The sequence below is a fragment of the Onychomys torridus genome, chromosome 4 (genome assembly GCF_903995425.1).
Source record: "Onychomys torridus chromosome 4, mOncTor1.1, whole genome shotgun sequence".
NCBI classification, from domain to species: Eukaryota; Metazoa; Chordata; class Mammalia; order Rodentia; family Cricetidae; genus Onychomys; species Onychomys torridus.
The window spans coordinates 6,879,468-6,904,103 of NC_050446.1; the positions used below are offsets into that span (position 1 = coordinate 6,879,468).

Genomic DNA, 24,636 nt, shown 5'->3' on the forward strand with positions numbered 1-24,636 from the left:
AACCCCGGTCATCTGCAAGAACACCAAGTGCTCTTTACCCGTGCAGCGTCTCTCCAGCCTCTCCTTGGTGGTGGGCAGCCAGGCTTCACCCCTGCAGCATCTCTGTAGCCCCTTGGCTCACCTGGTGCTAGACAGCCAGCCTTCATTCATTTTGAGGCTGTCACAGATGAGCTGCTATAAAAGAACTGTTGCTAAGCACTGAATGCACACAGTTCTAGGACTGCAGTGGCTGGGCCATGGGCAGGTGTGTGTTTAAAGAGAGGAACAAGTGCTCTCTAAACTTAGACCATTCTACATTCCAGCCAGCAGCACAGGAGGGGACCACAAATTTGACATAGTGGGTTTTTTTTGTTTTTTTTGTTTTTTTTATGGTGTGTATGTGTGTGTGTGTGTTTCCTCAGGAACAGCTCACCTTCTTTTTTGAGACTGCTCTGATCTCTCCTCATGTCCTCAGACAGGAGTTCTTTGAGCCTCTGTCCTTACTCGGTGGGAGGACATCAGGAATGGACCCTCACTGGCGTGTGCCGTGGCTTCCTGCCATCTCCAGAAGAACCTACCTCAGCGTCCCCTGCTGGGTTCTAGCAACCCGTTCCTAACCGGCCATCATCAGAGCCAAGACCCAGGATTAGGTTCAGTGTCCATGGGGACTGTCCTCGTTCTCTGTGGTTTGTGACCACAGCCTTGTCTGGATGCTCCACTAATTTAGGGGCTCTGCCTCTTATGAGGAGCTGGGGACTTTTGGTCCTTTGGGAATCGAAGTCACCACTGGAGGCCCCTCTGCCCTGAAACAGCCTGTCTCTCCTTTGTTACTTTGCACACCAGGGTCTCTCCAGACCAAGGGGATTGCAGGTCTTCCCCCCCCCCCCCACAATGTCTCACCATATAGCCCCGGCTAGCCTCGAACTCACAGTGATCCATCAGTTTCAGACTCCTAGCACTGGGGTTACAGGCTTTCTGGGTTTGGTGGGGAAAGCTCTGGGATGAGGACCCCAGAACTGGGTGATGGAGTAAGGAGCCAGTTTTGTTTGAAGAGGAAGACTGTGAGGTCCTGTGCTCTGGATTAAAAATAGAAATCAAGGAGTCAATGAAGTGAGGAAGATCACCTCAGCAGGTGTCACGCTCCTCTGTTAGCCAGGCCGGCAGAGAACAGTTGGCAGGGTGAGGGTGTGCTGTCAGGAGGCTTCGGCAGGCAACTCAGCCACTCATCAGTATGGTCAGATTTTTTTTTCTCTTTAAAGCAGGTGCCCAGAGAAAGCTTAATATTAAACCACAGTCACGGGAGTTAAGCTGTCTTCCAGGCTCCTCATGGCTGACCACACCTGCTCTTACACGTTGCCTGTTGAAGGCGGACTGGCGGACCCATAGCGGCTTTGCTACATCAAAGCCTCATCGGGGAAGAGTTTTGAGAACAGGCTGTGCTGCACCGGCAGTGCCCCTCCATCAAGCGTGCTGATCCAGGGGCAGAGGTTGTTATTTGTCCCCTAAACGGAGAGTCTGTGGGACCAAATTCAACGCCATACAAGACCCTGTATGCAGGAATGGCAGTCACTACCTCTGAGTTCTGGCTCTGCACAAGTGTTCTCAGGTACCATCACTAGGTCCAACCACCTGCTAGGGAGACTCGGCTGAGCTGATCTGCACGGTCCAAATCCTTCCTGCAGAGCTGGAGACCTGATCTAGAAAGGTCTGTGGAGTTGCAGAAGCAGCGGTCAGGGGAAGGGTAGGATCGTGCATTATTAACTCGTGTGCAGGGAAGGAGCCGCTGGGTTTATGGGAGTCTGTTCCTGAGAAACCAACAGTTGGCTTCTGCCTCTAAGTGGCCAACTGTAGCACTAATTTCACTTTACATAAGGCAAAGCAAGAACAGGACCGAGAGCTTAGGAGACCCACACGCTGTCTTGCTGTCTTCTCCCTCCTTTTTCAAGTGCCATGAAGCACAGCTAGGTGAGACGACTTCCTTCAGGGCCCGTGTGGCAGCTGTGGGCCATCACTGGAGCATAACCCCCACAGCATCTGGACCAGGCAAGAACCCAGGCGTTCCCAGTTCAGCATGCTGGGCTTCAGGGGACATGGGATGTTGCTGAGTTGTTGACTTGACCCTGCTACCTACCACTGTAATCCACCCCAAAAAAGGAGCTCAAAGGGGCTCAGACACCAGCAGCACATTCCTCCTGTGCCACTGTTCGACAGGGAGTGGGGGGTGTTATCTGGCTGAGCACAGCTGATACGGCCTTATGGCGAGATGTCACATGCCAACTCAATGGAGGCTTACTGTGGAGAATTTGAGGTCAAGGGTTTAGGCTGAACGAGCTTCTATTTATAAAGAGGGGCCTGTAGGGGACAGAAGGGCAGATGAACAGCTCGGGTGAGTGGGGATCAACAGGATGACATGCCAGAACAGAACCAGTCTCCCAGTTACACGACCCTCTGTTGAGAGCTTTCCTGTCACAACTAGAGTCCCCTTGGTCTGGAGAGACCCTGGTGTGCAAAGTAACAAAGGAGAGACAGGCTGTTTCAGGGCAGAGGGGCCTCCAGTGGTGACTTCGATTCCCAAAGGACCAAAAGTCCCCAGCTCCTCATAAGAGGCAGAGCCCCTAAATTAGTGGAGCATCCAGACAAGGCTGTGGTCACAAACCACAGAGAACGAGGACAGTCCCCATGGACACTGAACCTAATCCTGGGTCTTGGCTCTGATGATGGCCGGTTAGGAACGGGTTGCTAGAACCCAGCAGGGGACGCTGAGGTAGGTTCTTCTGGAGATGGCAGGAAGCCACGGCACACGCCAGTGAGGGTCCATTCCTGATGTCCTCCCACCGAGTAAGGACAGAGGCTCAAAGAACTCCTGTCTGAGGACACCTGAGCAGACCGTGGTGTAGAGGACACACAAGCCAGAAGAACCACAGTCACACCATGACGTTAGGGTGTTACAAAACAACATTTTCCCAGTATATCAAACCCCAGACCACAGTTCTTCCCCTCTGCCCTTGACACAGAACGAAGAACTACCATGTTGTGAGCCTGGAGAGGACAAGACCGTCTCTGCAGAGGGGAGGCTTTGGTAGCACCTGTCAAGGAGTTCATAGCCCAAGGAGTGGCACAGGCCAGGCTCTCAAGGATCATGCCCCCAGAGAAAGAAGCATGTCACTAAACCAGAATCGTACGTTAACCTGGTAAACCCTTTCCAAGCCTGCATCGTCCTGCCAGTGCAGTCCTCCCAACTCTGAAGTTTCTGCAACATGCTGGGTAGGAAGACTGTCCCACACACTGCCTCGCCATTCATAAGAAACACAGTGAATGCACAGCGCCTAGGAGCGGACAGGGCGGCAGGTACGGGCAGCTCAGCTGCCGTGCCCCTGGTCTGCTTACCACACCTGCCTCACAACTACCTGTGACAAGAAGGTGTCACTTCTGTTTCTGGAACAACTGATACTGTGGGAGGGAGTCTCTGAGCCTCTTCCCAACTGCATAGTGGCCCTCAGAGGAGCCTGACAGGAGCCAAAGGACATGTGGCACAGACACGGAGGTGGAGGAGCTTCTGCCAGGTGTGGGCCACGTGCTGCCTTTCCCATGTGGAGGGCTCTACCTGGGACGACACTTGGCAGAGTCCACTAGCCTGGCTTCTCCGAGCCATAAACACTTCTCTGACTGTGACCTGAATAAACCCACAGATGTTCTGTACAGAACCAGCCCAAACACTTTAATAGCAGAGGAAAATACAAATAAAAACCCCAGTGCTGCACTTTGGTCTCCAACGTCTCTTCCTGGGTGGTGTTCATGAGAACGTTCATCTGACAGCCTGCTCCGGCGTGCTCTGGAGGGTGTGCACTGTGGACCACCGGAACCATGCTGACGCTGGCTCAGCTCCTCCAGCCACCGAAGCCCTGGACAGACCTGCAGGAAGTGCCAGAGTCAGCTGTGCTCCAGCCGCACTTGCTCTGGATGAAGGAAGCGCAGAGGATCAGCACACAAGCCAGGTCAGGCCTGGAGTGGGTAGCAGTGGGCTGCCCTGGGGACACGACCAGGAAATGAGGCAAGTGTTCCCCAGCCCTGCTTCCCGGAAGGCCACTCATCTTTTCCTTAACTTCCAGCTGGCCAACAGCCCCAAACCCGACACCTGCTGCTCAACCTGGCACTTCGGCACAGCTCTGAAAATAGGAAACGGTAGAGCACACAAGTCCAGCAGGAGTTAAGAAAGACTCCACACAGGAGACGACTACTTACGAGTTAGACGATCCGAAGGTGAATGCTGGAAAACAGAAAGGAGGAGGTTACAGCACAGCCCAGAGCCTGCAGCCAGGCAGGCTCCTTCCTGTTTGGTCCTAGGACAGCCTTCCCCAACCCTGTCTACATGGCGGCTGAGGGCACACTCAGCTCAGCTTCACTGGGAGAAGGGCTGCCTCACTGTTCCAGGGGTCCCCAGCTCTGGCTGCAGGTGGAAGGTCTGGGCACAGCCACCTCAATCGTTTCATGAGAACAGAGCTGTCTTTGTTTTAATTGCTACCCATCTGTTCCTCTCCTTTCTAGACCAGAGAAGCAGACACTCTAGGTGTGGCTCGGATGCCACCCAGGGTTCTGGGCATCAGTTAGCCCTGCTGCCACTTCTTCATTCATAAAAACCACAATTCTGCTGAGCTCTGTGTGTGCCTCCTCAGTCTGTGAGGACAACATAGGACAGCTCTATCTGCTCCTGAAGATGCAGAGTGCTGTACAGACACAAGACACAAGGGTTCCCCCACCCTGCCTTTGAATCCAAAGCCTTGGAAGGCTGTCATTCTCTGGAATTCTCACATCCTGGTCAGAAATGGCACGGGGCTGCCAGTCTAATTAAAGAACCTTGTCTTTTGAGACACTGAGCTGAGTGTCCAGGAACACCCGTTCTTTCAAAGAATACAGCTGTTTACCTCCTGTGCCTGATCCAAACCCAGAGAAACTACTGTTCTGGGCCCCGAAGCCTGAGGTCTGCTGGGACAAGGACCCGAAGGTGGGCGCGTTCTGACTGGCGAGGGTACCAAAGGATGCAGAGTTGCTGCTGCTGCCGAACCTGGGGTCCAGTGAGAAATGGACAGGGTTAAAGTGGCCCTTGGTCCCTGTGCCACAGACATACTTCACTCACTGTCACCGGTCTTGGACTGAGAAAACGGGCTCCAGCCCAGATTAAGCCTTCCTCTTGGCTCTGGGAAGGAGGACATCAGGATGTAGTATGAAATCTACCCCAGCCGGGGTAGTACTTCTTAGTCACTGAGAACCACACATAGCACGCTTCTTGCTCCTCTCCCGACACCCTTCACGTTTAGGCCATTAAGTGAGTTCTCATTTATTTTCCACCTGTTCTGCCCCATTTCCCTGCCCACTTCATCCCTGGCCTTGATTCTGTCCTGGCTTCTTTGTGGACTCTGCTAAGTTGGCTTCAGATGCTCCCCCTGCTTCAGCCTACTGAAGGCTGGTTTCACAAGCAATGCCATGGAGTCTGGTGATTCCAATCATTTTATTGTTCTTTCTTTTCCTGAGACAGGTTCTCAAGCATCCCAGGCTGGCCTTGAATCTGCTATGTTGCCAAGGATGACCTTGAACTTTTTTTTTTTCCCCCGATACAGGGTCTCTTTATGTAGTCCTAGTTGTTCTGGAATTTGCTATGTAGACCAGGCTGGCCTTGCTGAGAGAGAGAGAGAGAGAGACTCTAGTCTCTGGGATTAAAGGTTTGTGCCACCATGCCCTGTGACCTTCTTATTTCCATCTCTCAGTACTGGGACATTTATCACCACACCTGGTTTATAAGGTATGGGACATGAGCCTAGCCAAGGCTTCCTAAATCTCAGCAAGTGTTCTACCATCGAACTACATGGCCAGCCCTCTACTTGCTTTTTAAAAAGAATTTGTGTATGTATGTGTGTAATGTGTGTGTGTGTGTGTGTGTGTGTGTGTATGCTGGCATGCAAGGCATGCTAGTGATAGAGTGTGTGGTGGTGGTGAGGGACAACTTTCGAGACGAGAGTAGGGTCTTTCCTTTTATCATGGGTTTGAGGCATCAGTTTCATGGCAAGTACTTTTACTAACTAAGCCCTATCACTGGCCTATTTGCTTTTAATGAATGGTAAAGGGCATTCTACACACAAAGGTGGTCATCTGTTCACACTTGTGTGTGTGTGTGTGGCAATTTTCAAGTTATTTCACTCAGAATTTTGTTTGTTTCATAAAAATAAATACACAAAACAACGTAGAAACAACATCATTTTCTTTCCTCTGTTACCTCACATAGGACAATCCTCACTCAAGGGTTCTCCCTCCAGATTTGGTCCAGCAAATGGGGTTGAGGATATAACTAAAATCACTGAGGGTTCAGTGAGGGCCTCCTAGAGAAGGTGGGCAGGGCAGAGTTAGGGTGTCTTGGAAGAAGAGCCAGGACCTAGGTAAATGTCTACATTACAAAGGAGACCCAGCAGTTCCCAGTCCTGTATTCCTACTTTAGGGTGACCTCAGCTCTTTGTCAGGGTCAGAGTTAGGATGGCACAAGGGATGAGGCAGGTCAGTGGCTTCTTTCCAGGGATTTACTGTTTGCACTGGTACTTACTAGCCCTAGGGAATGTGCCTCGGTCATGATTCCTCAGATACTCCAGACACTCTCCAACTTCCCGGGTGTGGGGATCAGCCTCAAGTGTCATGCTTTGGGAGCTAGTCACCTTCATTTTTGAGACAGATTTCACTGGAACCTGGAGCTGCGATTCAGTGTGTTGGTAAGCCCCGGAAATGAACCTCTTCAGTGCAGGAATCACAAGCGTGCCTGCATGCTGCTCAGCTGATGCTGGTGGTGGGGACTGGACTCAGGTCCTCCTGCCTTTTGGCCAGTACTTATTGACTGCACCATCTCCCCAGCCCGGCTTTTATTTCTTTACTATTACTATTTTGGGACAGGGTCTTGCTATGTAGCCTATGCTGGCCTCAGATTCCACAACCCTCCTTCCTCAGTCTCCTGAATATGCATATGCTATCCATATGGGAAAAAGCTAGCTCTTTGAAGGTGGTGCTGGACATTCACCACTGTGAGCATGCTCTCTACCACTGAGCTACACTTAAAACTCCACAGGAGGTATAACTCTAATAATAACGCTAATAGCTGCTTTGAAATAAATACACAGAGCCTCAAGACTCCCAGTGTATGCAGATGGGAGTCCATTCAGACCTGTGGAAAACACAGGCTTAAGGGAGGTTCTGAACTCTCTTCTGAAAGTTCCCCTTAACTGTGTTCTTGGAGTTTCCCAAGGGGAAATGTCCAAGGTCCCTTAGGCTTCACAGAAATCTAAGGAATGCCATTGACTTGTGTACCCTCCTTGAGCAGCCTAGCACCCCTCTGTGGAGCAGTTTGGTAAGAGCATGCTTTATTTTCAGGATAAACACCCATGTTACTTCTAACCTTTGGCTCTGAGCTGAGCACCAAGGGTGAGAGCATGTCCTGGCCATTTTAGGCATCAGCATTTCTTTCAAATGAGGGATTTTGTAGCCATCACACACACATTAAGTTGAGACATTAATGGTCTAGCAAAGGCTATTTCTTTCCTTGGGGTTTTGGCAACCAGACTAAAATTCTAGGGCTTAGAAGCAAATTCCTGCCATAGCATGGCATTTTCTGAGGAGGAGGCTGTGTGCAGGACATGAGGACAGCAGCAGTGTGGAGGTCACCCAGTTCTGGGTCAGGCTGGAGCAGGGGACACAGGAGTTGTTTGTAAAGGCTAACAGGCAGGCATCTCAAGAGAACAATTCTAAGAGGAAGATGTGGTGAGGGCTCTTTCTTCAGGACTGTCTAACACAAGGGCCACCTGAGCCATAATAAGCCTGGCTACAGCCAAATAAGAGAACAAGGTATCAATGACCTGCATTGGCAGCCAGCAATGTGGTCAACAGCCGCCCACATGTTTAAGAATCTACTTACAATGAGTCTTGTCCTAGCGAAAAAAGGAATCACCTAGCATCTTCTTTGCCTACTCAATGCAAGGCCTCCAGGTCTCCATCTGGTGTGGAGAATGTAAGAATTCCAGGCCCCAGTGCTTTGAAGGGGCTGCCGCAAGTCTGTGGTTTCCCAGGTCCCGCCTGCAGCTTACCCGAATCCTCCTGTGCTGGCAGCCGCAGTACCCTCTCCGAACACTTTGCCTCCCGTCGAGCCCAGAGGGCTTGTAAAGGCTGGGGCTGAACCGAATGCTGGCACCCCTCCAAACCCAGGGGATCCCCCAAAAGTAGGAGGGCTGCCAAACACTGGAGCAGCACCGAAGCCACCTGAGCAAAACAGAGGCAAACAGAACAGGGGAGAAAAGGAGACAGGAAGAGAAGGCAGCGAGCAGCCGGAAACCAAATCAAAAGAGGAGAGAGGGGATACGCCGTCAGTAACTCCAACCCCAGAACCCCAGAAGCACAACTCCCCAACCTCCATCCCTCAGCCACACTGCCTCCCCCTAAGGGAGGGTTCTGCAGCACTAAGATCTGAGTGTCTGCTGCCTTCCTGAGGCCCATGGAACTTGTATGAAGTCCTGTGAGAGCAAACCAGCCCCAGCTCTCCAGCTCGGTGGGCCCATCCTGGGTTCCTTTCCAGCCCCATGATGTCTGGGATTCCTCAAAAAAACTCCATCCCCAAAGCTGGTGTCCCAACACAGCAGTCACAGGATTTATTATTTATTACCACACAGACTAGGCTCCCGGCGTCAGGGAGACCCAACTAATCAAACTGGAGGCTCCAAGTCCCTTTCCTGGCAGAACCCATAAACTGGGTCACAGCAGAAGCAGGGGTGCAGGCTGGTGCTTAGCCACATGCATTTTATTTATTTACAGCTAGGTGGCTGCATGCCTATTGCAGTGTCCCTGACATGAGGTACAGGGGACTGTTTACAAGTACTTTCTTTCTGTAGCATCCCTATAAAGCACACTGACCCTCCACTTTAAAGAAGGCTATGGTGTAAATTTAACCAGGTGTTAAGTCAGCTGTGAGGATGGCCTGAGTGCCCAGCTCAGGACTCCAGATTATGACTCCAGGTCACAACAGGCAGCAGGGTGGAGGTGTGAGACATGCCGAGACAATAGAACAGGGTCAGGTTAAGCACCAAGTAGCCTCCTGACTGGTTGGGAGGATCACCTGTGAGTCAATCCCTGCTCCTGAGGTATCTCCAAACCTCCAAGATACTGCTCTAGTTCTGAGATTAAGAGGAGAAAGGTAAAGAGGATATGTAGAGTGGGGTGGAGATGCTAGGCTCTTTACTGGGGGGGGGCGGGGAGAACACTCCTTCCTCATGCATCTAAAATACATGTTGGCTTTCAACTATGTGCCAAAGGGAGTAAAGGGGGTCCCAGACCACCATGGATGTGATCAGACTAAGGAGGCAGGGTAGTTATTACTGAAAGCAATCTAGTGTCCAAGAGATGGAACTGGCTTTCCTGTAATCACTTGACTACCTCTGGCACCCGGATCAGGAGAGTTCGAATATAGGGCACGAAGGCGGTCAAGTAAGCATGCTGGCTGTACCTCCTGTGCTTGAATTCTAGGTCTGTCTTTCAGAGGCGATGCACAAGTGAGCAGATGTGTTTTGCCCTGGCTCCTGTTTGGGTCGCCATTCTGTATTTTAAAACCTTGAGTGAAATTCCAAGCTGTGCTACCGAGCCGGGAGGACTAGAGGCGTGAATAGCAGGGAACAAAGTGCTAACCACTACACTTTAATAATTTAAGACTGGTCATGGATCTAACTGCATCTTCTTCCTAGACACACCCCGTTTCATCTAGCGGCACCTCAGACTCAATAGTGTTTAGACTTCTTGCTGGAATGTGAGTGAAAATGAGAAGTTATAGTGATACAGAAAGTAACCTGGAAAGCAGCAGGTAGAAGAGAAAACAGACAGAGGCAGGCAGACAGACAGACACAGACACACACAGCTAAAACAGACCTGGGTCTACTAAATGAAATAGAATGGCTGCTCTCGCCTTAGTTCTGGGGACAGGCAGCTCACTCCAAACAGGAGGAGGAGTTCGGTGCAGACAGCCGCGTGTCTGAGCTAGCCACCAAGAAGCAGATTCACTGGCACACACTACGGTCTTTCCAGCAGCTCCCGTCCTTTCCTTGATAGCCTGGCCCCTTCCTCCAGTGGGACCCTGAGTCCTCAGAATGTTTTCATTTAACTTCAGCACAGGTAGATGGCAGAGCTGGGATTGGAACCTCTCATGGACCTGTCATGTGTCCCCCCTTCCTCTCTGTCACACTGCTTCATAACTGGCAATGAAACAGGTGTAGACCCAGGGCTGCTGGAGGGAGGCCACAGTCAGGTTCAGATCTCCTGCCCTGTCCTTGGTGGCCTCTAGCAGTAGTTCTGATGCAGTTTCACTAAAGGGAGGAGCAGACACTTAGAAGGCACCCATGTGTACAACAGAAGGTAACTGCCCATCAGAGTCCTCACTCTGGGTGCTCACCAAATAAAAAATGCAGAATGAGGAGAACAAATTTTTAAAGTGGAAGGTATATTTTCTTTAGGACAGAGACACAAAATCATCAGGCTCTCAGTTCAAACCAGCGGGGACACAGTTGGGAGCACAGAACTACACACCAGACAGAAGGAAGGAAACACTGGATTTGAGCTACCGGTAGCATCAGCCCTATACTTGTCCTTTTAATTAGAGCTGAAAGCTGTGTTTTTCCATTTTGAAATGTGTGTGTGTGTGTGTGTGTGTGTGTGTGTGTGTGTGTGTGTGTGTGTTTAGTCCCTTTTTTAAATTCTAGGGGAAAGATGACAGGACCAAGCTGCCAAGCTAAGGTCTTAGCAAACAGACACAGCACACAGCTACATGTCATTGCATTTCAGGGTCACCTTCTAATCTGTACCAGTGTCACCTCCTCCGATAGGACAGGGCCTAGTCAAAACATTCCATCTCTCTGACCCCCAGGGAGGTGCTCTAGAGAGGCTTCTCTCAGCAAGCTCCATCCCTGCCCGTCCTGAGACTCTTACTCCAGTCTCCTACTGCAGGACCAGCACTGCAGGAAGCCACAGACCGCAGACAGGCAGGTGACAGAGATCAGCAACATGCTTTATGGGGCAGGAGACAAGGCTCAGGAGTTAGCAGTGGCTGCTCTTCCAGTTCCTGGGTTCGATTTCCAGAACCCATGTAACAGCTTACAACCTAGTTTCAGGGAATACAATACCATCTTCTAACCTCTAAGAGCACCAGGCATGCACATGGTGTACAGACAAACATGTAGGCAAAACACCCACATACACAAAATAAATATTACATAGCACACTTCAGATTACTACATACTGCTGTTTTAAAGCCTTTATGAAAAATATGTAAAAAAATTATTTAAAAAAGTTTACACACACACACACACACACACACACACACACATGTTTGTTTTTTGAGACAAGGTTTCTCTGTAGTCCTGGCTGTCCTGGAACTCACTCTGTAGACCAGGCTGGCCTCAAACTTACAGAGATCTGCCTGCCTCTGCCTCCTGAGTGCTGGGATTAAAAGCATACATCACCAACAACTGGCTACAGATGTGTATTTCAACTTGTGTAAAAGTTTAAAAAGAGTGGCGCAGACCCATGATCCCAGTCCCTAGGCAGCTGAGGCCGGAGGATCATGAGCTTTGCTCGTATGGGGAGATACCATCTCAAAAGACCAAACTCAAACAAAAACCCCAAACAGTGACTTGGCAAAGGGAGAGAGAGATGCTGAGGAAGATGGTCCAAGCCTTGAGCACTGGGGTAAACCTGTGCTTCAGGAGGCTCTATAGCAAATGCTTTTGTTATCTCCTGCTTGGTTCCCTTATTGTTTTCTTCTTCTTCCAAGGAAGGGTCTCACTGTGTGGACCAAGCTGGCCTCAAACTCAGAGATCTGTCTCCCCCTGCCTTCCAAATGCTGGGGTTACAGGCATGTACTGCCATGCTGAATTAATTGGTTTTTCAACAATTATTAAATATTTTGATAAAAGTCTTCCATGAGAAGATTAAATTCTTTTAAGTGCTATACTATTTACCTCTTGTTTGTAAAAGAAAAATCTGTAGACAGGGTCTCACTCTGTAGCCCTGGCTGGCCTGGAACTCACAGAGAACTGCCTGCCTCTGCCTCTGGAGTGCTGGGATTAAAGATGCGAGTCACCACTGCTGGCTCCTCTTTTTAAAAGTGTGTCTTATGTGTTAGAAATGCAGTAGGTGCTCAACAGATACAAAATAACCCGGAGAACAAATTAACTTCCTCCTTACTGCAATCCCTCCCTGAGATGAGCACCCAGGACACTGCCTCCCAGGTCTATCTTACATAAGCTCTTAAGTGCATGCGTGTGTGCAAATGAACTCACACACACACATGAGCATGGGCCATACTTGTGGGGTACCTGTTTTATTTGGAGTGGAAAATCCAAAGCCTTGGGATGCCACGCTTCCACCGCCAGAGCTGAAAGTGCCAGCAGGCTTCTGTTCCCCAAAGGATGAGCTGCCAAACGCTCCGAATGTCTTAGCGCCACTGTTTCCAAACAGATTAGAGGTATCTAAAGGACAAAGAACAGGTGTGAGGGAGTTTGAAGAGGAGGGCAATGTCATTTCCTTCTCAGATGGCAGGAGGGAGACACATCAGCTGAGTGTCTGGAAGACAGGAGCCATGGTGCAGCCCAGCATCTAAAGGAGTTTGTATGAGTCTGAGATACTAGCACTCAGGCTCAGGACTTCCTGTCACAGCTACAAGGAGAAAGGGCAATAGAGTCCCACAGTAGGGTCCTAGAGGTCTTGGCCCACCCACTAAAGATTGATCCCAGTCACGTCGCTTGCCTCCTTCTGGACAAGGCCTGGTCTCTGTCTCTCACAGCAAACCGGGAGAATCAAAGCCAGAGAGTGGCCCAGCACAGGGCTGCCAGCACACTGGCTGCTGTCTGAGCTGTGCAGGGCCCTGCCACTGCTCTCCGACCTGACGGGGAGAGAGGAGTCACAAAGGGCCCCAGTGTCCTCACAGTGTTTGATGACTGTTCTGTCACAACCATGACCAGGCAGGGGCAGCTGCCTTGAAATGGGGAAGGGAGGACTGCCCCAAGACACAAGCTTCAATCCTTGCCCAAACTGGGTGATAGCCACATGCCTAACAGAGTTGAGCATGTCACCAAGCAAACATACAAACATGTGCCCAGGTCCAGCTTTTCCCCACCACCAGGTAGGTGTTCCTGGTACAGGTGAGGTGAGAAGGTGGGGTGCACTGACATTCACTTTCAAAGCTGAGCTGCTGGAAGGGTTGGCCCACCCGAACCCACAACTTGTTAGGACTCTTGTCACCCTCTCCTACAGCCTGATTAATAATGTCTACGGAGGTGCTCCTGAGATAAGCTGGGAGGGAGTGGTCTCATCCTAGGCACATGGTCATCTCCAATTTCTAGGTACCACCAAAGCATAGCCACGAGGGCCAAGCATGTCGGATCCCGAGAGCAAGGGGGCTAGAACCCACTCTAGCTCCCTTATGGCGGGCACCACAGGATGGCTGTGCTCTGAGCACTATGCTCTTCCCCTGGAGTTGAGGGAAGGCCACCTCTGACACCCTCTAGGGTAGTGCATCTCTTTACTTATTTCAGGAGCCTACTCCAGCTTTAATCTCCCAACCCCAGTAGTACCAGCAACATAAAACTTCAAATAGGAATTTCAAGGACAAGATTAGGACTCTCCTCTAAGTGAAATGTGACCACACGAAAAGTGAAACACAAAGACTTTAACGGGACAATGTTAGGGATATCGTGAAACCTTCATCCTTTTCTCTCTTTAAGAATCTTTGTCAAATGAAGCCAGTCTCAGAGACAGGCTTAATTGCAGCTCTGTACAATAGCTTAGAAATGAAAACAAGTGCCCATCAACTGAGGAATTGATGAAAGAAATAGTATACATTCTATTTAGCCACCCAAAGGCTAAAATCCAGTTGTTTGCATCAACACGGATGAACATGGAGACCCAGTTAAGTGCAACAAACTCTGCCGAGAACCAAGTTCCCCAGGACCGCATCTGTGGAATGTTAACACGTGGGTCCCGTAGAAGGCGAGAGCAGGATAGTGGCCACCAGAGGCCAGCAGGGGCACGGGAAAGGTCAACTGGTAAGAGCCGGCTAGATGGCCTGGTGGGTAAAGGTGCTGTTGCCTGACAACCTGAATTTGATCCTTGGGACCCACATGGTAGAAGAATCAACTCTTGAAAACTGTCCTCTAGCCTGCACTCCCGGGCTGCTGCATGTGCAGCACGCGCACACACGCGCGCGCGCGCGCGCACACACACACACACACACACACACACACACACGATGAAACAAAGAAACAAAGACATAGAAGTAAGCTGTTCTGGGGTTCTAATGAACAGCAAGGGACTATAGGTAATGGTGTGCACAGTTTATCTTTTTAAAGTTAGAAGGATTTTTTAAATGTTTTCACCATTAAGGCATGGTAAATGTTTAGAAGACATTTTTCCTTGAATGTTAACATATGTGTAGACACATACACATATATGTACACATGTACATAGTGACCAATGTGGTAGCAAGAATTTTCACCCCAAAGCTGGGAAAGTTTAACAAAAGATTCTAAAAATGAAACTAAAAACAGAATCCTAGTTGTCTCTCTCAAGCAAGCTGCGATAAAGCGATACTGCGGCCTGCGGACTTGAGCTACAGTATGCTGGGTTTGCAGCCTGAGGGCATGACCTACAGCATGGTGGATTCCTGCTGTGGTACACAAAGGGGTCTTCAAGCCAAGGAAACATACTGCATGGTGGATTTAACTTTTGCTAATACAGACAAAAAAAAAAAAAGTTTCTGGGCTACACACTGCTGGATGGAGGCATAGACCCACTGCTTCCCAGACTCGATGGTGAGCATGGATCTCAGAGCTGGCAGTAAACGTACTTCCACCATGTTGGGAAGCTGAGGTGGGTGGAGCCAGCAGCCAGGGCTGCAGCTTCCGTCCTAGCCACACTGCAGTTTAGATCAATGGTCAAGAAATGATTCCAGATTCACAACAGGGCAGATTCAGATGGAATAAAACTCTGAACGGTGTACAGGGTCTGTAAAAATGTATGTAGACTTGGAAGAGAGCAGAAAAGGATTATAGGCAGTTATATAAAGAAATAGTTGGGGACTGGAGAGATGGCTCAGCGGTTAAGAACACTGACTGTTCTTCTAGAGGTCATGAGTTCAATTCCCAGCAACCACATGGCAGCTAACAACTGTGTGTAACTGTAAGATCTGACACCCTCACACAGACATGCATACAGGCAGAACACCAATGCACGTAAAATAAAAATAAATAAATTATGAAAAAACAGAAAAGAAAATCTCCAAAAAAAAGAAAGAAAGAAATAGTTTCAAAAAATAAAATCTTTAAAGAGATAGTAAGAATAATACAAAAGTTAAGCCACCTTAAGGATAGATATTACACAGAGAATCTCGGGATTTTTAACTGCACAGAGACATTTGATTGTAGGAGCTACTCAGTTAAACCAATATGTCTATTTTAAAGGTATATTGATTTCAAAATTCATGTCTAAGGACATGTTGCTTTGGAAGAGAGGTTCTGCTTTTGTTTCCACAGAAGATGAGAACCTGTGGATTGCTTCCAGATTAATATGGTTTGATCACAAGACCCCCTGAAAAGTCAATACAGCCTCACAGACTACTACAGCCAAGATTTAACTATAATTCTTAATTTTCTCAGGATCCCCATAAGATTGCCAGAGCCTCCAACCAGCAGGAAGTAGTATGAGAAGCTATGCCCAACTTCCCAAAATATTGTTTATAAATGTTTATTTATATTTAAAGGAGGTTGATTATAGATGCAATCTCTTTCTAAAGAAGAAAGGGGGATATAGATATGATAGGATGAAAGGGTAGATTACTGAATCTATTTTTAAAGATCAACAACTTGTTTGAAATGTTTTACATTGCTATGGATTTTAGTTTATTGATATAAATTTAAAGTTAATGTTATACTGTATGTATATTTCTACTCTTGTTTAAAGTATTATGTTTATGCAATTCATTTAAAATTGTAAAATATAATTAAGAAACACAAATTAATAGTCATCCATGATAATCAAACTTAGTCATGTTAGTTAAGATTTTTAGGTATACAAAGGTATATATCAATTAGATAGGTAATCTTCAAACACTTCAAAGACCTATAGAATATGGCATTTAAAATGTTTTAAGAACTTAGACTTTTCTGAACAGTGAGACACGTCTGCTCCTGGCAGCACCAATTACTTCAAAGAGGATGATGCGCATTGAAGAAAGTTGTTATGGAGTTTGCTTTCTTGATGGCAAAAGCCACTGGGCAAAAAAAGTGTCCTTGCCTTGACTGCTTGACAATATGTTGTATAAACTGGACATGCAGGATCCATAGGAAGGTGACTGCTGAACTTTGCAAGGTGAGCTGGTTCTTCAGGTTTCTGCTTCGCAGAAGAAACTGCCACACATACTACAGGTCATGGGGAGAAGCAACTGATGAACTTTGCCAGAATGGGTGGAAAAGCCCTTAGAATTTCCTGCTTCACTGAAAGCTATGCCAGAGACTCTAGGCCTGTGTGCTGAAGACAGATCCCCAATGTTACAGAGGAACTTTAATGACTGTTCAGGCAGCCAGATGTTTTTGTCATTTCTAGAATTATGGAAGTTGCTTGCAATGTACTTCCTATTTACTTAGGTAATATTGAATCCTTCTGGGGTGTTTGATGTAGTAGAAGACTAGATAGTTATAACTTTCCTTAGTTGTGATAAAAGAGATTAGATATGAAACTTTGGACTCACCAATATAGGATAGGTGATAAAACGTTTTCTTTAATTTTGCCAGGCACAAATAGACTAGATACTTGAACTGTAATCCTTGCTTGATAACTGTTTTATTATATGTAATTTTACTATGTTAATGTTAAAACCTTCCTTTCTAGCCGGGCAGTGGTGGTGCACGCCTTTAATCCCAGCACTCGGGAGGCAGAGACAGGCGGATCTCTGTGAGTTCAAGGCCAGCCTGGTCTACAGAGTGAGATTCAGGAAAGGCGCAAAACTACACAGAGAAACCCTGTCTCAAAAAACAACAACAAAAAAACCCCAAAAAACCAAAACCAAAAACCAAAAAATACCCCCAAACAAACAAACAAACAAACAAACACCTTTCTTTCTGATTAGACAGAAAAGGGAAGTGCTCTGGTATATCTTTCTGTATGCTGTGAATATGTGTTGCTCTGATTGGTTGATAAATAAAGCTGTTTGGCCAACGGTGAGACAGAATAAGGTTAGGCGGGACATTCAAACTGAAGAGAAGGGAGGAAAAAGGAGAGGAGATGTCAGCCCGCTGCCAAAGGAGCCTCATGCCAGCGGATTGGTAACACCACGGCCATGTGGCAACATATAGATTAATAGAAATGGGTTAAGTTCTAAGAGCTAGCTAGCAAGAAGCCTGAGCCATAGACCATACAGTTTTAAGTAATATAAGTCTCTGTGTGTTTACTTGGGACCAAACACTTGTGGGCCTCGGGTGGGAGAGATTCTTCTCGACCACAGGGCCAGGCAGGACCAGAGAAACTTCCAGCTATATGCACATGCTATATACATACATAGACATCACATGATACCCCATCAGTATGTACATTTTCACATAAAGATCCTTTTGTGGAACAGACTGAGGTTTGCCGCCAGGCCTAGACTAAAGTACTGGATAGCTCTGTGACCTCAACCTGACACCACCCAGGACAATTCTGACTGCAGAGGCCCTGGAAACTGTGAGGACTCCCTGATCTTCTTTCACCTTCAGCTACCTCTCATCAGTCAGCACAGAGCAGGTGCTCAGGAGGTGAGGATGACAGCATCCACAGCAGTCCTACCATTCAACCCCACCAGTGGCTCTGGAGTGTGGCCCTGGACATTTCTGTGGCCAACAATGTTTCTTGGTTCTTTCTTAATGACTCCACATTCGTAGTCGGCAGCTTAAAAACTGTTACACCAATTGACTGACTTTCTGTGTACACACGTGTGTAGGCATTCATGAGCCATGGCACTGAAACACTGGTCACTTCATTCTCCCCATCGTGAGGGTTCTGGGTATCAAACTCAGGATGTTGGCCTTGGTGGCTTGTGCCTTTACCTTCAGTGACATCTAACTGGCCTATCTTTTATTTTATTTTAATTTTAAGACAGGGTCTCACGGTGTGGCCTTGACTGGCCTAGGACTTGCTCTTAGGACCTGGCTGGCCTTGAACTCAGAGATCCACTCGTCTCTGGGATTAAAGGCATGAGCCAACACAACTGGCTGTTGGCTCAGCTTTTAAAGACGTGCTAACTACAGGTGGTGGTAGTGCACGCCTTTAATCCCAGTACTCAAGAGACAGAGCCAGGCGCATGTCTGTTGAGTTCGATGCCAGCCTGGTCTATAGAATGAGATCCAGGACAGGCTCCAAAACTACACAGAGAAATCTTGTCTTCAAAAACAACCCCCCTAAAAAGCCCCCAACCCCCCAAAAAAAACCCCAACAAAAACTAACCAAACAAACAAACAAAAACATGCTAACTAAATGTACTGGTGGATGGAGTGTGTTTCATTGTAGAAGAGTCTTCACTTCTACAGGATTAGCCAGTCAGAAAATACTCTCTGTGGAGCTAATCAAGGACTAATCCTTTGGGATAAAAAGACAGAGAAAGTTGACACTTGCAGTCTTCCTGTAGCCTCATAGAGGTCCCCTTTAATTCTGTACTTGGCAAAATCGCCAACAACATCTACCATGAAGATCTGAGGTCACGGAACACAGGTCTGGAGGAAGAGGAGCAGCAGAGGCAGACAGAGCGGTAGCAGAGACGGGGTGAGGTGGGGGTGGGGGATGCGGTGATGGTGGGGGTGGTGGGGGTGTCCTAATGAAGACCAGAAACTGAGCTATTACCTGCTGAAGAGTTAGTGAAAACAAGGAGATTAAGAGCTTGGAACAGGGATGCCTTTAATCCCAGGACCTGGGGAAGGAGCCATCACTGTGAGATGCCTCTGGCTGAGGCCAACCCAGGGCCCAGCTGCCGATCCTGTGAAACCCAACAACTTGGAGGTGTTGGTGAGATTACCCTACTAAACAACCTGCTCAGCTGAGATCCATTCGGGAGAGAATTCAGAATCCTACAGTCTGCAGTCTGAGGAAACAAGATCAGCTGAGGAGTTGACAAATGAGCAAAACGGGACCTGAGAACACAAAAGGCGGCGCTGCCCAGACACCGAACCAGATCACCAGAATCATAAGCCTACACGACACTGACCGGGAACAGGTAAGCCCCCATCTCCACACCAGCAGATCAGGTCTCTATCCCCTAGGCTATGCCCATCGGAGTCCCAAGGACCAGCCAGCTACCTTTCCCTGCTCCCCCACCAAACCAAACCAAACCAAACCAAACCCAACCCAACCCAACCCAACCCAACCCCTACAAACCTAACAACCACTGAAACCATAAGCACACCCTGTACCAACTGCTCCTGAAGAAACAGAGCCCAACAGCACCGATTTAACCAAGAACTCCTAGTGGACCAAGACTAACAATTAGAACAAGGGAGGCACCTTCAGATACAGACACTGCCTGCACCAAGCAGAGGAAGAGATGAGTAGACGCCAGTGCAAAAACACAGGCAACAACATGAAGATCTATATGATACCAACAGAACCTAGTGATTCTACACCTGCAAGACCTGAACATACCAAGGCAGAAGAAACAGAAGAAATCAACCCTAAAAATGACTTTAAGAAAATGATAGAGACCCTTAAAGAGGAAATAAAAAAACTCCATTAAAGAGGGAATAAAAAATTCCCTTAAAGAAATGGAAGAAAAAGCAAACAACAAGTTGGAAGAAATCAAAGAAAGCCAAGAAAAAGTAATTAAACAGATGAAAGAAACAATCCAAGATCTGAAAAATGAAATTGAGACAATAAAGAAAACACAAACTGAGGGAATGCTGGAAACAGAAATCCTGACTAAATGATCAGGAACTACAGAAACAAGCATAACCAACCGAATGCAAGAGATGGAACAGAGAATCTCTGATACTGAAGACACAATAGATAAAATAGATTCGTCAGTCAAAGAAAACACTAAACACAAAAAAGTCGTAACACAAATCGTCCAAGAAATTTGGGACACCATGGAAAGACCAAACCTAAGAATAATTGGGATAGAAGAAGAAGAATAATACTAACTCAAAGGCACAGAAAACATATTCAACAATCAGAAGAAAACTTTCCTAACCTAAAGAAAGAAATACCTATGAAGATACAAGAAGCTTACAGAACACCAAATAGAACACAGGTCTGATGCACTGGAGGGCTCTCATCCAGACTCCACTCCAGGATAGCTTCCAGAGGAACAGCCATGGAGGGAGCCTTCTGCAGGCTTGAAACAAATGACTCCCCCATTTTAACAAAAATCTTCCAGGTCCCTGAAGAGAAAAAGCATGTAGAGGATAAAGCTAACTCCATGTCAGCATGAGACTTGGGGGTAGGGGGGTGTAACAGGTCCTTCTGGGTGACAATGTACACACAGGGTGCTGAGTTTCAAATGACCAGAGTTAACAGCCTGTCTTTGGTGGAGTCTCTGGGGATGAGAGACTTCTCAAAAGGGAACATATCGGCTTCTGGCTACAATGTCTTTCTTGGTCACGGCCACAGTTGTCATGCAGCCTGGAGTCCAGGCTGAAGTGAACTTGGATTCTATCCTCCAGTTGGTAGGAAACTGCAAAAGGGTTTAGCAGAGGAATTATAGCAAAATAAAAGTAGCTTAAAAATATTTGATTTGAGGTGGATTTCCTGACCATGGTTAAGAAGACTGGAGGTGGGAGGAGGTCGTGTGTAGACCCCTTCCACAAACCAGGTGACCAGGGACACATGGACGGACGGACGCACGCGCACATGCACACACACACACACACACACACACACACACACACACACAGCCCCCAGCAATGGAGATAAGGCAGCAGAAAAAGATCTATATGAGAGGTGGGCAGGATTCCGCTCAGGAAAGCAAGAGTACTCACAAGCATCGGGTGCTGGAGTCAGCACAGAGAAGGACAGTCACTGAAGCTACAGAAAGAAGGACAATGTCCTTTTCTGTAACACAGCCCAGCTCCTCTATGGTTCCTGCCTCTCCCTTAGCCTGCATTTACCTGGTCATAGGGTCTAAGAAGTTCCAGGTCTCCTCACTGTCAAACCATAAAAACTCATTAAGACCACTAGTGTATGGTATTGAGGACAGGTAAATGTTTAACAACCAAACTCGGACAGGAGAGCCCTGGAGTGCAGCGCTCTCTCATTCCTACTGGGTCGACATCCCTCCAGGTGACTTCAGGCACTGAAGTGGGTGTGGGGAGGGATGTGAAAGGCTGACTCTCAGGAGCTAGTGTCTATCTGCAAAACAGGTTTTGAAAACATGATTTCTGAGATCCCTCAGTCTGGGTTCTAAGTCCCTCCTGGAGTGGCCTGGTGACTGAGGAGGGGAGTGTCTTGACAGCAATCTGGCCACCTTTCCAGAGCAGAGACATCAGAATAACCAGTCCTTGATCTAAACAGCCAGAGAGCAAATCTGAGACAGAAAACATTGTTCTTAATTCCACAGGCCTGAAAATGATGAAAACAGCCGGAGGATACAAGTGCAGGATTCACTGACATCTTGTACAACCCGATGAAGTGCATTAAGGCGGGGATGACAGGAACCCACCTTGCAATCCTAGCCGCAGCAGCAGTATATACCATCTTACACTTCCAACTGTGACAGACAGATCAACACACAACCAGAAGGATTAGCAGGAGAACAAAGGGATAGGAGGTTCAGCTTCAGGGGAAAGGCAGCAAAGGTAAGTGATGAGAAACACGCAGGCTGGAGCCAACTGCCCGTGCACTTCAGCGTCAGCGAGCCAGGCAAGTGGAAGCCCTGGAAGCATCCTGGCCGCTGTCTGCCCACACTGCCTTCACGCAATCTCAGCACAGCAGACAGTCAGCTGGCCTCGGGAGAGAAGGGAGCAGCAGCCCATCACACTCAGCTCTCTGCAGCTCTGCTATCCTTTCAGGACTGCAGAGCAAAGTGGGTGGAGCCCAAACAAACTCTCGCAGGCTTTGACAATACCACAGGATGACAATGGCATCAGAGGACCAAGGGCTAGGAAAACTCAACTTACTTGGGGTGGCTGTAGATCCAAAGCCCCCACTGGCTGAGCTGAATGGGTTTTTGTTGGCAGCATCCTGGCTGGGTTTTCCTCCAAGGCCACTGAAGAAACCGCCCCCTCTTGCAGCGTTTCCAGACCCAAACACGCTACCACTGGAAGTAGATGACTGCTAAAAAAACAAATGGGGGAGGGGAAGAGGAAGCAAGAAAGGATGAGAGAGCCTCGTCAAAATGTAGTCCCCATCCTGGCTGGAGGGCACAGCTGGTATGGACGGAGAAAGCAAGAGCACCCGTCAGTTCTGGAAGGGACACTCCAACAGCTCCAGAGAGGCTGATTCCGAAGACTTCCTACAGGTCTGAGGTTCCTGGGTTACTGCACTTAATTAGAGTAGGTAGGTGCTCAACACTTATCTGCCATTCTGCCTGTAGTGTCTGACTCAACCCAGGGCCGGGAAAATCAAGCATCACAGATCTACCAAACACCAAGTTTGAAAACAGGGAGGAGCTACCACGTCTTCAGATTGCTCTAGAGTTAGTTGAAGTCATCAGCAACGATGACATGATTTATAGGCACTTCTATCCATTTCTGCACTTGTGATTCACAACTATGTGCAGTGCTACAGAGAGAAGCCTAATTGGCCCCACCGCTGAAATGATGGCCACTGTTGAATTCCATCCCAGTACTCACAGGACTCTGCTAACGCAGGGCTGCACCACGCATGCCATTTCTGTTTAGAAACTGGCCCTTTTAGGGAGACCAGCTTGCGGTCTTGGCTGGCATATATACTAAAATCAGAACGATACAGAAAGACTAGCGTGGTCCTCATGAGAGGACACACAACTCTGTGAAGCACTCTTTTTTTTTTTAAGAACTGCACCAGAAACACAAGCCCCACTCAGAAATGGCTCCAGCAGAACCTCCTGAGCACTAGAGCTTCTCCACACAGCGTGGGGTCATCACTTAACACACCCCCATCCCCACCCTCCTCTCCCCATGCTGGCTTGGGCCTTTGGTCAGGACAGGCCACCTTCAACACAACCTGTGCTTGTCTAGCACTGGCTAACCCCTTTGTCTGTTTACGAGCTCTGGCCCCCTCGGCAGCATCTGAGCATTCTCCTCCGTGCTGTTCACACACAGAAAGCTAAGTTTAGACTCAGGGCAATACTTAGTCTACTGGATAGCCCTCCACCTTTAAACTTCTTTAAAAAATGCAATAACGGATAACCAATGACAGCCTCTGCAAGGACAGGAACCACGACAATTCAGTGTCCAATGAATGGAGTGTTCTTAACCTCTATCAGGCTGGAACACAGGAAACCATCACATATGGATGTTCTGCCCTAGAAAACTCAATACTCCCAACACAGCCTCAGCTGGACACCCACAGAATGAGCAGAAGTGGGCAACTAACCTAACCCAAGTGAGTGGGGTCAAAGTCCACAGCCAAGCTCCCTTAGCTCTGACTTCTGCCTCCAAATCATGCCTGCATCTTAACCCGCTTCTCTGCTGATCCACCCCACTGCTGTCAGGACTTTCTCACCAACTCTGCAGCACGTGGCTAACTTGTCTCTGGCCCCATAGCTCAATCCTCATTAGTTGACTATATAAATGTATGTATATATAAATGTATGTATTATGTATATATATATTGACTAATAAATGGTTGTAGGGCTGTTCATTCTGACTAACTTGCGTCTTTCTCAGATGTGCACACGCACATGCTTTGCTCCTCACAGCCCAGGCTGTCTCACCTCCCAGTGAGGGCAGCTCCCCTGGAACTTTCCCTGTATACTGAACCTTGCACTAGGACAGCAGTGATGAGGCACCCTGTGTCCTAGAGGGGTGCACTCTGGTCCTCAGACCAGGAAGGGGGTCCCCTTCAGGGTGCTGTGCTCACCTCTGGCTGGCACTGGACTGTCTCCATCAGCATTCAGGTTATCTATCTCCTAGCTGAGCTGGAGCAAGGTCGTTGGCCAAGGCAGAGCCAGGCAACCATGAAGGCTCGTTCTGTGTTTCAGGCCTTGTTTTTTCTTAGAAAAGGTGTGTGTGTGTGTGTGTTTTGGGAGGGGGGGTATCTGCACATGTTTATCTTCTAACCCATATATTGTTACATAATTCACTACAATAAATACAACAACTTAAAATTTAAACCCAAAAGGGTTTTAGCGTGTCCCTATCAGTTTTTAAAAATTATGGTGAAATAGACAGCAATGTTGGCATCTTGATCATCTGTAATGGCAGTGGCAGTAATTACTCCCAGAGCAGTACAACCATCACCAATAGTATCCACTGAACTCAAGATCTGTTGCTGAAATTCTGTAACTGTTAGACCACAGCTTCCTAGTCTTTCTCAACTTGGGGGCTGAACAATCCTTTCACAGGGGCTTCCTCTAAGACCATAGGAAAATAGGTTTTTTTGTTTTTTGTTTCTTTTTAAGATTTCTTTATTATATATCCAGTGTTCTGTCTGCATGTA

At 48.0% G+C, this 24,636-nt stretch overlaps 1 protein-coding gene across 4 annotated transcripts in view; it reads right to left on the reverse strand.

Annotated features, from left to right (window-relative positions):
- Positions 1-3,797: 3,797 nt before the first annotated feature.
- The window catches only part of Nup214 (nucleoporin 214), an 85,779-nt gene continuing 64,940 nt past the window's right edge, over positions 3,798-24,636 (reverse strand). For 3 of the 4 annotated variants that reach the window (XM_036183845.1, XM_036183844.1, XM_036183847.1), the window contains exons 31-36: positions 22,173-22,329; positions 12,360-12,512; positions 8,094-8,265; positions 4,902-5,041; positions 4,222-4,246; positions 3,798-3,891 (exon numbers count right to left, since the gene is read on the reverse strand). In XM_036183845.1, the coding sequence (XP_036039738.1) occupies positions 3,858-3,891; positions 4,222-4,246; positions 4,902-5,041; positions 8,094-8,265; positions 12,360-12,512; positions 22,173-22,329 (681 nt within the window). In that variant the 3' untranslated portion in view covers positions 3,798-3,857. The remainder of the gene's footprint in view (positions 3,892-4,221; positions 4,247-4,901; positions 5,042-8,093; positions 8,266-12,359; positions 12,513-22,172; positions 22,330-24,636) is intronic. The other variant, XM_036183846.1, reaches the window with a different exon arrangement.